At 36.3% G+C, this 18,247-nt stretch overlaps 1 protein-coding gene across 6 annotated transcripts in view; it reads left to right on the forward strand.

The window, feature by feature from the left end:
- The window catches only part of ANKIB1 (ankyrin repeat and IBR domain containing 1), a 97,889-nt gene that overhangs the window by 70,480 nt on the left and 9,162 nt on the right, over positions 1–18,247 (forward strand). For all 6 annotated transcript variants that reach the window (XM_063324821.1, XM_063324825.1, XM_063324826.1 and 3 more), the window contains exons 6-16: positions 770–978; positions 3,294–3,382; positions 5,101–5,245; positions 6,628–6,794; positions 11,030–11,118; positions 12,106–12,236; positions 15,629–15,763; positions 16,333–16,419; positions 16,513–16,579; positions 16,976–17,121; positions 17,963–18,141. In XM_063324821.1, the coding sequence (XP_063180891.1) occupies positions 770–978; positions 3,294–3,382; positions 5,101–5,245; positions 6,628–6,794; positions 11,030–11,118; positions 12,106–12,236; positions 15,629–15,763; positions 16,333–16,419; positions 16,513–16,579; positions 16,976–17,121; positions 17,963–18,141 (1,444 nt within the window). The remainder of the gene's footprint in view (positions 1–769; positions 979–3,293; positions 3,383–5,100; positions 5,246–6,627; positions 6,795–11,029; positions 11,119–12,105; positions 12,237–15,628; positions 15,764–16,332; positions 16,420–16,512; positions 16,580–16,975; positions 17,122–17,962; positions 18,142–18,247) is intronic.

The raw sequence follows: 18,247 nt of genomic DNA on the forward strand, positions 1-18,247 counted from the left end.
TCAAACGATGATTAAGAAAGATTTGATTTAGTTTTAAGATCTTCGTACATAATAAAATTTGTTTCACTAGTTCTTTTTTGTATATAAATGGGCAGTGTTAATTATGAATAAAAGTAAAGCATTCAGTAACAATTATAGAATATAAATGTAATTATGATATATTTTTTGCAATCAGGTGGGGTTTTTTTCTTTTTTTTAACCAGAAATACATCACTCATATGCATATATAAAGACTGGTAACTCATTAGGTTGCAAATCTTTTTGTAATCCAGTTGTATCTTAGTCTTCTTTCATTTGTAGCACTTGGCTTCATCTTCCTAAAAAAAACAACAATAGATAAAAGTGAATCCTTATTGAACAATTACTTTTTTCATAGAAAGGGAAAATATTGAAAATTCTGTGGTGCAAGAGTGTTCTATTTTGTTCTGTCTTTGCAAGTCACTGCAGTTCTTGTTTCTGATTGAGTCGCCTAGCTACTACAATTGCTGTAAATAAATAACAAAATATATTTTATTTAAGACTGATATTACAGGGGAAGGAGATGCTTGCGATGCAACTATTTACATAAATACATTGCATTATGTATTATCTTGGAATGTGTTCCATAAAATTTAATGTTTAAAGTTACGTTCATTTATCCTTTATCGTGTTTATTTATTTCTAAAATTGTTTAGCTTATTGTTTATATATTCTTTTGAGGGTGCGGTTACAGAATATATTTTAAACATTGTCTGCTGCGTAATTGCCTGTATCTGTATATTTCTTGAAGACTGGGACAGGGAGAAGTTACTTGAAGCATGGATGTCGAATCCGGAGAACTGTTGCCAGCGTTCAGGGGTTCAGATGCCAACTCCCCCTCCGAGCGGATACAACGCGTGGGATACGCTCCCTTCCCCACGAACTCCCCGTACTACTCGCTCTTCTGTAACCTCCCCTGATGAAATCAGCCCCTCACCAGGAGACCTTGAGACAGCCGTTGTAAGTTTATAAATACGTCTGAAGCTAACGGGGCAAAAAAGCTTATTTCTAAACATAACACACCTACGTGGACAGGAGAGACGCATTGTCATCTCATTCTGAAAACATGTTTGTAAAGGTCTGAAGTGTTTCTCTTTCCAAAAGCGGCGAACAGAGAAGTTGCTGACACTTCTATGTAATTGACATTCTCTATAATAACACAGTCGAGCATCTGGCTAATATAAAGCACTCTCTTTTCACCTTGACTGTCCCTCACAAAGTAGCATTTTAGCTGACTACAGTCACATCAGTGCATTTGGCTCTTCTGAGCTTCTCTTCTCATCTCACTGAGTGAACTCTCACAAGATGTTCACTTTCATTGTATCCATTTCCCTGAATGTACTCAATGCTGTGAACCCTGCCTTTTGAAATTTTTTTCTTTAGAAAACAAAATTCTCTTTGTCTGCATTTTGAAATGTCAGCCCACTAGTGTACTGTAAGCTTATAATTACTTTTACTATGTGTGGGCTGCTTCAAGCGGTTTACAAGGCTATTGCAAATTTGAAATATGAAAGTGCCTTTCATTAAAATCAGTGTGGTTCTTTTGGAAGACAGAGTTCTCTTTTTAATAATCTGCAGCTGCAGCATTATAAAACTTTTGCTCCATGACCTAAGCATTTTGCTATAATATTATATGCAGTCTTGCAAATGGATCATCCCTAGATCTCATATTAAAATTAAGATTTTGCATTCCTGCATAGAAATCTTTTATTTCTTTAATTCTAAAATGCTGAAAAAGAAGCTATATAGAAGAAATAATGTTATCATGCATTTATTTACATTAGCAGTTAAACATTGTCCAGGAATATTTCGTAATTAAAATGTGTAATGAAAGATTACATGTCCTCAGTTTTACATTTTGTGTTTTCTTGGTCACTGATGGTCCATGAGCCAGGAATGCAGGTTTGCGTAATGATTGCCATTCTAGATCTAGTGTGTCTAAATACAAATCCAGAGTTACACATTTAATATTACATTTTGCTTAAAAATCTTATATGGAGCTATCAAAATAATATTTTCAAAATGTTGTTTATGAAGTAATACATATTTTTCTGAAGTCTCTCGGTCTGGCAGGAAAATGAAAACTAAAAGGAATAGATAAAATAAAACCACAAGCTGTAAAGCTCCTTTTCAGATTTCGCATTTATGTCCTATCTTATAATTAAAACTGTGCCAGTAAATATTCTGTACTTGATATTTTGAACTCAGGGCTTCATGAAATTCCTTATTTTAAGGTTACATTTTAAACAAAATTGAAAACTCTTATAAATTTAATAGTGAACATTTTTGGCGCATTGTCAACTTCTAAAATATTTAATTTTGGCAAGACAATAAGCTGAAATGGCTGAAACAACAATAAAAGCCCTCATCAATTTTTACACTTTAAATGCCATCTTTTTTGGTTTGATTTTTTTTTGGCTGTAACACAGTGCTTTTTAAAAGTGACATACTATAGGCTTTTATACTATAGGTTTTTTGGAAATGTCCTATGTGTGTATAATATCTAATGTATTGAAAGTTGAAGTAAATTTTCCTGGAATCTTTGTTCCAATGGAAAGGAAAATTTGTTTGTACTCTTTGAAGAACATGAATATTTATTTTCACACCTGAGCACAAGCAATGAGTAGTTTCATCCCTATGCTTTAAATTTTTTCAGAGTAAGGGTCTTAATATTCAATATTATTTTTTCTGTACTACCTAGTTGTATGAAATTCAGCAGTGGTATCTTCTGTTGGAATATTTGTAGCTTAACTTATTCTTTATTTTAATCGAAAACCTCAAAGTATTTAAAAAAAATAGTATTCACGTAGATTATTACTTAAAATAGTTGCTGCTGTTGCACAACCGGATTTCTCTGCCTTGATTTGGACCTGATTGTGTGAGATGCTAAACATTTCCTGTAGCCTCTGTCATCCCCAAACTCCATTTCTGGCTGCCTGTGAAGCTGGTGAAAAATTCAGATCCCTTTTGTCCGTAGAACTCTAACTTCAAGGTCCCAGGCTTTGTAGGGTGAAGCACTTACTGAGCGGGAGGACACAATGGAAGGCACCCCAAAATGTGCGGTTTGGATACGGAGGTGTAGAAACAGAGATACATAATCTTTCCCATTTGTATTTCTATAGCTTAAATAACTTTTTTTTTCTGGGTACGGTTAGATCTTTTTCCCCTTCTGAGCACTTTAAATTTTTGCTGAGATTTTCCAATGTAACATGTCCTGCTAACAATATGAAAGGCTTTAGGTATTTCTTAATCAGAAGTATTTTTTTCATCCACAGTGTGGCATTTGTATGTGTAATATTTCTGTATTTGAAGACCCAGTGGATATGCCTTGTGGACATGACTTCTGCAGAGCATGCTGGGAGGCGTGAGTATATGCACTTTTATATCTTTTGAGAAACTTTCACTTTGCCATTTTGAAGAGGAAATGGCAGAGACCATAAACAGCTCATGTTAAAGTACTGCTTTCGTTTCAAAGAGTTTCTGGTTTGACCCCATCGAATATTTAAGCTGTCACTCAAAGTGGCCATCAACTGTTCTAGGCTTACGTAATGTTTGGTTTGGTCCTGATTCAGCAAAACTCTTAAGCCAAAGTTTAAAGCCTGTGTGTAAGTAGATGAACCTACTCTTGATTTGCGCAGTGTATGTGTGATGTTGGCGGCACTGGGGTTTACACTTGCTAAATTAAGCACATGCTTAATTCCGTCTCTTAGTTTAGCACACTGAACTTCGGTATCGTAAATCCATTTCCAGAGAAGCAATTAACATGCTTTCTTACGTTGAGGGCTAATAATCGAGGAGCAGATTTAGCTCAAAAGTTCTATTAATGTAATGCTCTTGTTACTACGTATTTTTTTTAAAGTCAGAATAGTCGTGCTAGTAAAAAAATCAGACATGGATAATTATGCTAGTATGAATATTAATCATACTTCCTGGGAATAATTATATCTGTATGCAGTGCCTTTATATTCATCTTTGTCCCCATTCAGGAGATTCTTCTACTTGAACTGGACCACTATAGTGTCTTGTTATAGTGTAGTATCAGCACAGCTAGTCCTACTGCAGATCAGCCCAATTTATATGGACCCATTCGTCCTGTGTTAAGGAAGAGCACTTTCTTTTCCATATGAGCTTGTAGAAGGCAATTCTTTTCAGTGGCAAGGAAATTAATAGTTCTGTTGTCTTGCAAATTGTTATGCAGCGGTGTACAAGTTACCAAGAGATCACTGGCTTGACATGGTGCTTCTAATTTGGGTGCTGGACTATGCGTACTGCAATTTGTGAGCGTACTCTGAGCTACAGTTCAATGTCAAGCAAGTGTTTGCGGTGGCACATCTAGGGTGGGATTCATCTTTCTGAGCCGGTAGCCAGGACTGAGTTATCCCATTCTAAGATGTGAATCTAAGTTGGGATGAACGGGCAAGTCTCTCTTCCTTAACTATTAAAGGATCCCAGATGACTAACTTAGAATAGCTTCCTGTCCTTTAGATGATTAAAGTTAGGTGAGATAGGTATCATCCTTGGTGTCAGATTAATAAGTTCCAGCTTTTAAACTACACAACCTTGTGCACTTGTTAGTTGAAGTCCAGCTTTCAGCAGATTTTTGAGCTCGTTCTGTCTTGCATTCTGGTGCTTAGGGACTACAATGGTCTCCATTTAGAAATTTGTTTCCAAGAGCAGACCTATTTTGACTAGCACAGTTGTAAAAATTAATTGCATATGAAATTAATTATTTCCTAGATTAATTACACTTACACGTTCCGTTTCTGATTTAAGTTAGAAGTAATGCTCAGTTTAATTAAACATTGCATAGCTGTCTGATAAATGGCAAGGATGGAAACCACAAACAGAGAGAGCTAAGCATAACTGATGGTGCTCACTTTTGAACCATGGCACTGTTCTTTTGGAGTTTTTTTAATTATGCTGTTCATCAAACCTGTAGCCCTTTTGAGCAGAAAGGGATCCTTCCTATTCTTTGTTTAAAAATTGATTAATGTGAATATATGTGAACCTGGTATAAAGTATTCAGCAGCCTTTTAATTTTTACTTTTTATTCACAAATACTGACTGACAAAATTCTGGCAGATTTTTGAATCTGAAAATTCAGGAGGGTGAAGCTCACAACATTTTTTGCCCAGCATATGATTGTTTCCAGCTTGTGCCTGTAGACATCATAGAAAGTGTGGTTTCCAAGGAGATGGACAAAAGATATCTTCAATTTGACATTAAGGTAAATTATCAAACTGTTCTTGTACTCTTGAACTGTATTTCATTTTATAAAAAATAACTTAAAAGTTCTGTGTGAAATGCTGCAATATATCTGTAACTTTCCAACTAAAAATTCATAAATTAATATGTACACTGAATTATTGGATGTTCTTATATGTCATAATACCAATGTTTGACAGACCACTGAAAAAAAGAAAGAACATTATATTTATTTCTTTAGCACAAATGCAATACTTCCATAATGTGTAACCTAATGCAGTATTAATAAAATTATTTGATCAAACTAATGTTCGTAACAGGTGATACGAAGCTTTTAATCAGACAGTCTTGTTTGTGTTGGCAATCTAAAATTTTTAAGAGTTTTTGGATTATTTTTATTACCAAGAGACTGTTTACATTTAGAAATAGTACCTATTTCCATTTTAAAAATTTATTAGTGCAAGTGAATTTTTTTTCCATCCAATGCTTGATATGATTGCTATATACAGGAAGAGAAGTAGGAAAACCTGGATTTGGTTTTCCTGTTTGATTTTTAATGCGTTTAGTTCCATCATTGCAACTTTTTTTCAAAGCAATCTTTTAATTCACCCTTTTTCTTTTACACTGGTGTAGTAATGAACTAGTCTTTGAGATAATGTACTACTTTATCAGTGGTGGCAGGGCAAAAGAAAGTAGAGAAATATTTTTTTGTTTACAATACAGTACTTTCTCTGTGTGACAAGTCACTTTAATACACAGTAACAGAGTCTTACACAGTGAGATGAAAATTAAATTACCAGATACGATTAATCTTGTACATCTTCATATTTCAAGTGGCTGGTGATCAGCATTGGTTTGAAGCAAAGTAGTGAAAGTTCCTTTTACTCCTCATTTGTTAGATGTAAGTTTTACAAAAGAAGACCTGCTACATTAACCAAAAAAGATTGGAGGTAAATTCCTGAGTTAGTCTAGTTCTGATTTCAAGTTTATTGTGGGTGGGATATATTGTGGGATTTTTGGTTTAATCAGTAAGGTTTTAATTATTTTTGACTACAAGAGTTGGTTCTGTTAATGAGTGTATTACTAGAGCCTATAGAGTAGAAGTTTACAGTAAGCCATATCACAAAGAAATTGACTTGCACACATTGAACATTTTGTTTGGGTTGTAAGTCATTTGCATCTTAGCATAAGTCTGAAGTACTGTTATTTTTATTTTTTTTTTAAATTAAGGTGGAGATCAAATTACTCCGTTTTAATAAGTTTTTTAAAACCTATCAAAGTAGCTACAAGCAGCTATGCATTTTGACTTTGGTCCTTCAAAGGAAGATAATGAATACAGATTGGTTTATATCAATGATGAGCTCTGATCTTATGTGGTAAAATATTTTCCTTTTCTCCCCCCAGGCCTTTGTTGAAAATAATCCTGCAATTAAATGGTGTCCCATACCGGGCTGTGAAAGAGCAGTAAGGCTAACAAGACAAGGATCGAATTCAACAGGATCAGATACACTCAGTTTCCCAATGCTAAAAGCCCCAGCTGTAGATTGTGGAAAAGGACATCTTTTCTGCTGGTTAGTACTAGAAAATTACCTACATCTGCATAAACTCACAGTCACTGCTATTTCAGGGATTAATTAAAAAGTCCCACTTAGAATCAAGTGTGCTACAAAAATGTGTATGGGATGGTATGTGACTGTACTATCCTGTATCCATGCACAAAATAACCTCATGTGCACAAATATTTTAGTATTTTGGAGCATAGCAAAGGTTTATAAGTACTGTCTTACTCATTATTGCCTTTGTCAGATGCAAAACAGTGGTATGGAGTGTTGTGATGTTCTGTTCTGAGGGGACAGAGAAGCAGTGCGATATTGGTGGAGGGGTTTTTGTGTCTGCTCTGGATAGTTGTATAATTGAAACATGGCACGTTCTGAATTGTAGCACAGAAAACCAGCAATTTTTATCTCTTTCTGAGTTTTGGTAGAATCACATCAAAGAACCTGGAGTTTAAACAGGACTATGGAGGACCTTTTGCTTCATACATAGGTATTCTGTTTGCAGGATCACTCCAATCATTGTTTCACTTCAGGATCAGTACTTTTTCTTTGTGTTATCTTCTATTGAGTCTTAAGATGAATACAAGCTCAAGAAGGAGTAAAAAGCCAAGATATTAAAAAACATCTCTCAGAGTGCCTATCTTCAGCACTTCCAAGGAAAGGACAACAGCAGTATCAACAAAAGCAAAAAAGCGGTGGGATGTTTTTCTGAAGTGCAGAGCAAAGCCCTAGTTCCTTTAGATTATCTGACTGACAATTTATGGCTATTGTAGTGGGACATCCTTTTCACTGCTGGAAGATCAAAAAGGGTCAACCAAAGTATAGACATGCAGACAAGCTGAGTAATCCTTCTTTTCATTTTTCAATTGAAACCGTGATGCAAGAAGAAGATATCCTGAATAATCTCCTTGATTCCAAATATCATAAGACTCTTAATGAAATGCTTCTGATTTTAGTTCTTTACTCACATGAATGGAAAGGAAGAAGGAACAAGAGGAAAGCAGACATAATGAAACAACCACAAAAGACAGAACTTCTTGGAAAGAGGTTGTTCACAATGGATGGAGAACTCGAGGAAAAAACAAATCCCATGGAAACAAACCAGAAAGTGTTTTTTACCAGTGAAGATATAACAAACCTTAGTACTATTCCACAAGAAGGTACCATCCTCTCATCCTTGCTCCCTCCCTGATTACAGACAGGGAATCAATTTTTCTGTTAACCCGAATGACAGAGCTTGAGACCACTTTAGTGTAATATTGACATGGTCCTTCAGATGTTGGCAGCTTCTGCTTCCTTTACATGGGCTGAATGTACTAGCTCCCCAGAATGTCCTCTGAGCGCCTACTTTTTACGAGAAATGTCTTTTTTATGTTTCCTGATAAAATATTCTGAATGTTCTTTTTATGGTAATGCTTTAAGGTACTGCACAAGCAAATACTGTTAAGGTCTTGAAAAAGACCTCATTTTAGCAGTAAAACATCCAAGAAGGCATTTCCAAGGCCTTTTTTTCCATCCCCACAAAAGTGAACTAAGAGTATCAGCAATGGCAAGAAAGTTCTGCTAGCAGCCAAAGCATCGTGCAGTGCTATAAATCAGAACCATTTGCTGAAGACAGCCATATTAGTCTTACAGTACAATAACCCCGTGCATGAATGAGTTCCTCGGGAGAAAAAGTGTATTCTCGGTTCAGAGGGTTTTCATCATTACTCTATGCTTCAAGGGAGCTTGCTTTATATCTTTAAAGTTCAATCAACACATGCCACAGTTCCATATTTATGTCAGTTCTGCAATTTCACCCAGGTAATCTACAGCTTAGACATTGTAATAGCAACTGATACTGCATTTAATAAGAGATTCTTCAGAATTTATGCATTAGAAAACTCCAACCAACCCCTAGATAATCACTTGCTTTTTTTGGATCTGTAGCCTTCCTACTTGTAAAGCAAGAAATTCCTGAGCCTATTGAGCAATTCCTTTTGTTTTATGGAGAAGTAGGAATGTTACTCTTAAATACAGAGTTCCTTAGAATTTACTCATTTTTCATTACCCACCACTAACAGTGCCTTCAACAAAATGTAATCTGTTGTGACAAACACAAAATTCTATTCCCTTTCAGAAAAAGCATCCTGAGATACTTAAATGTAGTACAAATGAAAACTGTGCACAAATCCTACATCTTTATATTATCAGATACATTCAACACATGTTGATCAGATACCTTCAGCCTCTTCATGGTGCTTCAGAAGCACAAGGAATTGTAGCAAGCAGGCTTCTGGAAAATAGTCATAGCAGACAGTGCACACAGTTTTGCACCATCAGTGCTCGCTCCTTTCATCCTAGGTGGAGACAGAGGGGCAGAGTCTCCTTCTGTGGGAGAGACATCTCTTCAGGTGCACTTGAGAAGCCAATTATAAGTTGCAACAGTGTTCTGATGTTTTGATTCAGAATTCATTATATGACATAAATACTGTCATGAGGGGAAAGAAAATCCAGAACATCCATTCTTCTTGGATAATGCTTTTAGCCCTTCCATGAAATTTAACTTGTTGAAATTTGCTACAATTTCATTAAGTATGTAGTGCACCTTCAAATAAATCATCCTGCTGAGTAGTGAGGAAGGCAATCTTGGGAGGCTAACGCTGTTAATTGTCACAGCTGTTTGACATTAGTTCCCTTCATTCAGTGCTGTCAGGGAGTCTATCCTAAATACAACTTTGTTTCATGAAAAGTTTTATGAGTGATAGGCTCATAAAACATACGGTATGAAACTTAATGCTCTTACTCTAGTAAAATGACATCCCAGTATAAAAATCCTTGTTTTGGGGTGGGCTGAGGAAAGAACTTCTTGCATGGGAAGTTGTTCTTCAACACTCTGTTGTGACTATCATATAAATCTAGATATGGATACATGAGAGAGATATATATATATGATTGCACTTCAATAAAAATCCACAAATTTACAAATTTGAAAACATCTAAGACACAGCCTTCCCCCCCTCCGTCAGTAAAAGATTGACTAATCATCTTTTAACTTAGAACTGAGTTTGTTAAAGTTAATCTTTGCTAGTTTCATTCCTTTCTGGGAACAAATACTGTGTGAGAGGTCTTGGCTCTCTTGAAGTCAATGATTTAAGTGTACTGTTGTCCCACCGAACGGAAAGGTGTCCGTTTTCAACCAGGGCTGAGATTGCCTTATTACAGACCAGTTAACTCATTCCAGTACAATCTTTCCCAGCTACAGATCTTAAGTGTCTCCAAACCAGAGATCCTTTAAGCTTGTTTGATAGCAGACTAGCTAGTGGGGGAAAAAGCTGAAAACTGTTGCCATTATGTTTTCTTTGTTCCTGCGTTCCTGCTAAAGATGTGGACGAATGATCAGAAGGGTATTGATGCAGCTTCTGAATCTGCACTGCAGAGAGCAGTTCACCATTGGATCTGCAAAAAACTTAGTCTATGTTCTGATGCAGCTGGTACCCATCTGAAATACACTCGCTCTGAATTGTTTTGTTTGATGTGGCAGATGTCTGAGGCAATTTGCTGCCATTTCAGTAAAAAAGGGAGACATTACAGATCCAGAGTCTGTATTGATACATCTGCGCCAAAGCATCATCTGGAACCAATATATCTGCGACTACGCGTGAAAAGCTCAAGGGACTAATTTCTTCACATCTAACTTAGTTAAAGCCCCCATTTAAGAGACTCTGATGGCAAGAGTAAACATCCATAAATACTTAATGCTGGTGTTGAAGGGCTTGGATCTTCTTCTAGATTAAAAAGCTTGAATCTAGATAATTATTAATTATTACAGCTGAATAGACGCAAGTAATTCTACATAAAATGCCTTTCAGATATAGTAAACTACCTAGTTTTGGATAATCTCTTTATTCTTTACCTTTATCACAGAAACTGTACTAACACTTTTTGTGGCACTAAAATGGTACCCAAGTATAACTCAAACAAACTGCGAACTAGCAGATTTATTTCAGAGTGTAATTTTTGAAAGCTCTTTTCCTTTCCTGTCTCATTTAAATTCTTTATTAAATCTTAATAATGGTCATCCATGATTGTGAGCAAGTAATCTAAGAGTATTTGAAAATAATGTTAATTGGATGGCTTTTTATCTTCCTAACCAAAATAAAGTTTGAGCATATCTTGATAAGTTTCCATGTTTGTTAGCTTGAACCAATTTTAACTTTAATTCTAAATCTCTAAATGATAAGTAACTGTGTATACACGTTCATTTTCAGGGAATGTCTTGGCGAAGCACATGAACCTTGTGACTGCCAAACCTGGAAGGACTGGCTACAGAAAGTGTCTGAAATGAAACCAGAAGAACGTGAGAGTCATGCCTGGAGGGGATTAATTATTTTTTTGCTGCTGTTTTTTTCTTTTGGGTTTAGAGGGGGTTTTTAGTTGCATTCAGTAAAAACTCTACATTGGTTGAAAAAATAGGGTAAAAGGGGAAGAAAATTAAACCTCTCAATGAGGGGCAGCTTCACACTTTTGACTGCATATTAGGCATTTCTCCCTATAAATCAACGTGTGATTCTGTCAGGACAATCAAAATTCTTTTCCCTTCCTCTTCAGCTTTGTTTCATTAATTAATTGATTTATTCCTTAATATAATTTCATTTGTCCTGGGCAATTTTAAATCTTTTAGCCCAGTGTGCACTTCTGTTTGAGTTGTGTTCCATGCAGTTGTTTGTGTGCTTTAAAACTAATTCAAGCCAACAGGCAATAATAATAGTAAGGTTGAGGGTGAATTGCAAGGGGATTGTGGGGAATGGCTTAATATTAAATAACATTTACTGAAAAAACTAATAAAGGTTGGGTTTACACAGGACAGACATTTTCTTGGTCAACATTAACAAAAAAATTAAAGATTGACAGTAATTTGAATAAAAACTAACTTGTTTACCACAGATCAGAGCCTTTCTGTAATATGTTATAAATATTCTGGAAGGCATAGAAAATTTTATAAAGAGGCAAAATATACCGCACTTTGTCAAACTATGCTTATTTTTCTCACATATATATTTGCTCATTTATATATTATAAATGTCATATATAATATATATAAATTTATGTAGAAATATGTGTGGAAATATATAGAAATAATGTGTGTAATAATATATAAAATATGTATAAAATAGAAAATGTATACATTTATATATGTGAGAAATCTATATAGTGAAGAATTATGATACTCTGTCAAGAAACAGGTAAACATATGTCTTTCCTAATCTGATTTTCACAAAAAGATTGCATAAGTACAATTTCTCTGGTTTTGCATGCTCCATATCCTCCTGTCACCCTGAAAAAGTTGTGGGAGTGAGTGAGGCATATGAAGATGCTGCCAATTGCCTGTGGTTACTAACGAACTCCAAACCATGCGCCAACTGCAAATCTCCAATTCAGAAGAATGAGGGCTGCAACCACATGCAATGTGCAAAGGTAAGAAAGACCCTTCATAAAATTTGTTGTGAAACCATAATTGAGGTTGTGTATGTCGTGTATACGTTTTAGGAGCGCGGGCGTCCAAAACCTCTGAAGAGTCATGACGGAACCTGTTGCAAGAATTAAATAATTTGCAAATGGCAGGTTACGTGTATTTAGAAAACAACTAATACTTAGTGTCATCTGTTTGGCTGGCAGGTGAACACTGTAATGATCTAAATTTCATAAATACTTAAGAATTACTGGCAATACAGTATGAAACTTCAGGAAAGAGAAATAATTGATACTTTAATCATCATTAATAATGTAGAAGAGAAAGAACATTTTTAGTTGGCAGAAGATGAAACATTTTAAGGAATGGTACGCTCTAATGAAGGTGCTGCCTTACTACGTTTTTCTTTTTTGTTATTTCTTTAACATAGCAACAAAACAGAGAAGTTTTAACGGAAAACTGTAAACAGGAATTAATCAGTAGGAATGAAAAGACAGCAAAGAGTAATTCCAAAAGAAACTTATTGGTGACAGCAGCCAAAAAATTAGTCATGAGTTTGCACTGTGCTACTAAAATAGAAAAAATATATTTTGCCATGAGTTCAGTATCACTTGAGAATGCTCTTTCTCTCAAATTAGTTAAAAGCGGCATATTTAGAATACTGTTTCTTTTTGTCAGAAATACTTTATATAACTACAGCTAATACCTCCTTGAGGAGCATCATTAAAAATAAGAAAGTAGCACACACTTGACATAGTTGGCCTCCAATGAAAAGCTAAGAGATTTAGAAAGTAATTCTCTGTTTTTGTGGAAATGTGTTAGTCTTTATCCATTGCTATGCAGATCCCATTTTCTTTATATTGCCATCACATACTCTCTCTGTGATATAAATTGAAGGTTGGGGCTTTTTTTGGTGGCGTTTCCTTGGTTTTGTCTGTGTCAGCAGAGGACAGATTCTCCTCCACTTCAATTTATGCCAAGTTTGCTGGTTTGTTTGGTTTTTTTTCCTTAAATGATTTTTAGAAGAGCTCATAAATTCCATAAAAACTGTGAAAGGCATGTTTGTTGCAGCTTTTGCTGGCACTGAACTCATCTCAATTGAACAAAAGTATGGTTTCAGGCTGAAGAAGACTTTGGCCATTAAACACTGTTGAATGTAGATAATTTAATGCAGTACCATTCTGAGGAACTGGCTGACAACCACAATTCTCTTTCCTTCTTCCATGCTCTACCTTATAAACAGCTTAAGTGTCCTTAAAGCAGTCAGATTGCCCTTGTGGTGGAGAAGCTGCCTCCCTTCAGCCTGGTGAGGAAGGAAAGGAAGGGTATCCTCAAGGTCATTGCAGGGCTCAGACACAAGGTATAGCGGTCACCTCGCTAGTCTCTTCCTCCACTGAAGGAAGGTCTGTGACGGAGCTTCTGCCTTTGCTGCAGTAAGGTCTGCGCAAGCCAACTATGTGATGAGCTACGACTGCCTCTTAGCAGCCAGTACGTGCCTTGGTGTAGAGGAGGATACTTTTTACTCATAAAATCACATTTCTGTACTTAAGGAGGCATCTTACTGTTTTATGAGCCCAATTTCTAAGGAGACAAGGCTTAGGCAGTCCTGCCCTCTCACTCCCCTACCTGCAGTAGTTTTTAACCTTCTGGGTACTTTGAACCAGGTACGAAGAAACAGGAGGGGGGTCACAGATATTAAATTACTGCAAGTTTCATGAAACTTGATAGCTGTATGGTGCAGAGAATTAATTTGTACTGCCACTAAGAGAGAGGCTAAAATACCTACTCAGCAGTTACCTGCTCAGCAATTACCTCTTCTGCTTGGCTCAGATGGTGGCCCAGCTGAAGATGTGATTTCTTAAGGTGACACGGTGCTGCTGCATGGCTGGGTGATCATAAAGGCGCATAAAACAGAGCTCAGGGGTTTGGGAGATGTGTAGAAACAGATGATGTGGTTTTGAATGTTTAATGAGACTGAGGTATTGGAGGAGGGTCTGGGAACACTGGGTGAATCTTGGGTTTTTGAGGAGGCTTTTGGAGATGTGAGAGATTAGAAGATACATATAGTGAAGTGGTCATGGAGAAAGGTAATTTGGGAGAGGTGAGATTATTGCACTGGAAGCATATACACATAAATTAATAGGAAGTCAAGCTGTATTAGTTCTGTTGCTTGTGAAACAACTTGTTTCATACCATTTTTTAAATACTTTGTATGATTTTTTTCTTATGATGAATATGACTGGTTTTGAATGATAGGCAAATGATGCAGTGGTACGCATTTAACAATTTTATACACGATTATTCTCATACTCCATTTTCAGCACTCATCTTACCATTTTGTGGAAGCAAGCAGCTTCAAAAAGTGTTTGAGAACAAAGAAGGTGCAGCACAGTAACAAGAAGAAATAAAACTAGCAAAAGCACAATGCAAAAATTAAATTTCACTTTCTCCTGTAATATCTGATTGATTGTATAAAACTACCTATAAATAAATCTGGTATGGACTAGATATTCCTATAAAGGTTAAACTTCTAAAAGAGGGAAAAATGCTACTTAATTTATCAAATTCCAATAGTAATATTAATGGCTTCATATTAATTAATGTAAATTTTTGCATTGTTTTTTCAGGATTTTTCTTTGTTTACCTGTAAAAGAGATGAAATAAACGAGATTCACCAAGTTGTAAAGCATTTTGCCCAGACATCCATAAATACCTTCCAGTTATTTTGAAATAAACTAGCTGAGAACTCAGTGCTAGGTTGAGAATATTTAATACAGTTTGATCTTCTCTGATGCAGAGAGGCCTGGATAAGTCAGATCTCCTTGTAAGGAGTTACCTATTTTGAAAGCTCTCTACTCAAGTCGATGCAGAAGAGGCTCACCTTGAAGTAATCACTTTTCAGAGTTTATGTTCTGGTTTCTTCTCTCTTGCTTGAGTAGTTGTTACTAATATTTTGCATTGGCAACACCACATGACAGAAATACCAGTAATCACGTTTTTTTAAGTGATATTAGGAAAAAATTCACTCTTTCTCATGATCAGTTTCTGTGTTGCCTAAAAAATGGGACTGTCTTTTTTTAAAACAACAACAAAAACCCAGGCTCAATCAGCTGTATTTATCATTTGATCAGCTGTATTTATCATTGACTTAAAACTTTACTTGTAAATCCAATGCAATCTTGTGATTCAAGGAACAAAAATTATGACTGACATGGTTTCATAACCCAGATCTTCTGTAGTAGGTAAAATAGGAAGGAGTCTCCTTCAAAATTTTTTTCTACCATAAGCACACTCAGAATGATGTTAATTCAGTTGTTCATGGAGGAATAATAATGCATAACTGCAAATCTACAATATATCAATTATTTTTCCCCCTTGTTCCTTTTTTTTACTGCAGTGCAAATATGACTTTTGCTGGATATGCTTAGAAGAATGGAAGAAGCACAGCTCTTCCACTGGAGGCTACTACAGGTGCACTCGCTATGAGGTTATTCAACATGTAGAGGAACAGTCCAAGGAGATGACAGTAGAGGTAATAAATGACTGTGTGTGTTTGAAAAATAGAGCTAAGGCTGCAGTTTTCTATGTAGGATAAGTTTCCTCAACTCTTCCAAACCCAAGTTCTAAATGGAAAAATACAACCTTAAATATATCAAAGAGACAATAAGAAAACACTGCTTATTTGTGGATAGAAACCTAAGATTTGGTTCTGCTTTTGGCTTTGGTAGCAACCACTGATGACTTTACTCAAGTTATTTTACTTCTCTGTGCCATGGTTTCCTTTTGTGAAATGGGCGTGCTGGTACTATAATTAGCTGCTGTGTGCTCCAGGAGACATGCCTTAACGTTGGCATTTGGAAAGTCTGCTTAAACAGCGTGCACACACAGTGTATCAACTCTTTAGCTACGGTATTTGCAGACTTGTGAATTTCAAAAATTACATTTGTCTCTTCATTTACATGGCACTCATCAGCATTGTGTACAATCCTTTATGTATAGTGGGAATAGAAATGGTTGGTTATGTAATTATATCTAATGATGATTGCTAAATTAAATCATAAGATTTATCTTGGTTTTTTCTGTTTCCTCATTATTTTCCAGGCTGAAAAGAAGCATAGAAGATTTCAGGAGCTTGATAGGTTTATGCACTATTACACAAGATTTAAGAACCATGAACTTAGCTACCAGGTGTGGGTCAAGCCATTTTTACTGATTTTTGTTTCTATTTTATTAATCCAAAAATAATTATCTTACTGTACTTTATTTATTTTCTTTTTCTAGTTAGAACAGCGCCTTCTAAAAACAGCCAAAGAAAAGATGGAGCAGTTGAGTAGAGCTCTCAGTGGAAGTAAGTATTTGCTGTGATCTATGAATTTAATTTGAAATCACATCAACTCTGTTATGACTAAACCTTTGGGGTTTTTTGGATAGAGCTCACATCAGTCTGCTGTGTGATGTTAATCCATCCGTTACTAGAATTCATAAGCAGTGGGTGAAAGCTAAATGTACAGCAAATCTTACCTATTCGAAAGACTCAAGGAGAAAGTGGCATTAGGGAGGGAGAAGCTAATACTCTGTGCTTACTTCTTTTAGTAAGAACACTGTGTAGTCATTGAGAAACTGCTGCCTGCAAAATATTCAGCTGACATGCGCATAATTTTTATTTTGGAGGAAAACTCTTATGCTAAAAGAAATGCTGACATCAGCAGGAAAATATTTTCACAATGCTTGTTTCATCTTACAGCTGAGGGAGGCTGTCCTGATACCACATTCATTGAAGATGCAGTGCAAGAGCTTCTAAAAACTCGTCGCATTCTTAAGTGTTCTTATCCATATGGATTCTTTTTGGAGCCTAAAAGCACAAAGAAAGAAATATTTGAACTTATGCAGGTAATACATGCATATATTTTGCTTTTCTAATGTTACTTTTTTTTGTCATATTAGTTATCATTGTCTTTTTGCCATTTTTTGTAATGTAAAACTGATATACCCATTTTGTATCTGTAACCAAGTTTGGAAAATTAGTGCATTTTTATTACTCTGTGACACAATAGCTTGTAGTTCCATTTTAGAATGAATGAAAAATAACACTTTGCTGAAAAAGGAAAGGGATAAAGGCTAGTGGAAGGAGAAAGAAAGAAAATTATTTATTGTTAATCTCCATTCCGAGGATAGCATTTTATCTTCAGTCTTCATCTCCTTCTCTAGCACCTCTTTCCTGTCTTTCCCTACTGATGTGTCTGACGAGGGTGGGCGTAAAACTTGGGTAGTACCTGGGTGGCAGTGGCATCAGCAGCAGGGGCTGCTGCCTCCTTTCCTGTAGGGCCCCTGAAGGTGTTCAATATGTGTTGAGTGCAGGGAAGCCCTGCTCCAATATGGAGGACAGCCCTGGAACAGGTTGCCCAGGGAAGCTGTGGATGCCCCATCCCTGGAAGTGTTCAAGGCCGGGCTGGATGGAGCTTTGAGCAGCCTGGTCTAGTGGGAGGTGTCCCTGCCCATGGCAGGGGGGTTGGAGCTAGATGGTCTTTTAAGGTCCCTTCCAACCCAAACCATTCTATGATTTGGGTCAGTAAAAGGGTAGGCTAGAAGGTCAGACATTTGTGGGTATTTTGGTATTTCAAATGTTTTTTCCAGGAAAATGGATATCGTTCTGCTCAGTATGGTGTAGAGCTCTGCCCGATTTTCATTTCATTGTAAAATCATTTTATTCTGTATTTATTAACTATTGCAGACAGACCTAGAAATGGTCACTGAAGACCTTGCACAGAAAGTGAACAGGCCTTACCTTCGGACTCCTCGCCATAAAATCATCCGTGCAGCTTGTCTTGTGCAGCAGAAGCGGCAAGAGTTCCTGGCCTCTGTGGCCCGTGGTGTTGCTCCTGCAGACTCGCCAGAAGCACCCAGGCGCAGGTAATCCAAACAAAATACTGTGCAAGTCAAAAAAGTTCACTGATAGCTGCCCAAGTGGGTGAATTCACTGTCATTCTTTGACAGTGAGGTAAAGTGGAACTGATAA

Source organism: Chroicocephalus ridibundus, chromosome 2 (genome assembly GCF_963924245.1).
Source record: "Chroicocephalus ridibundus chromosome 2, bChrRid1.1, whole genome shotgun sequence".
Lineage (NCBI taxonomy): Eukaryota > Metazoa > Chordata > Aves > Charadriiformes > Laridae > Chroicocephalus > Chroicocephalus ridibundus.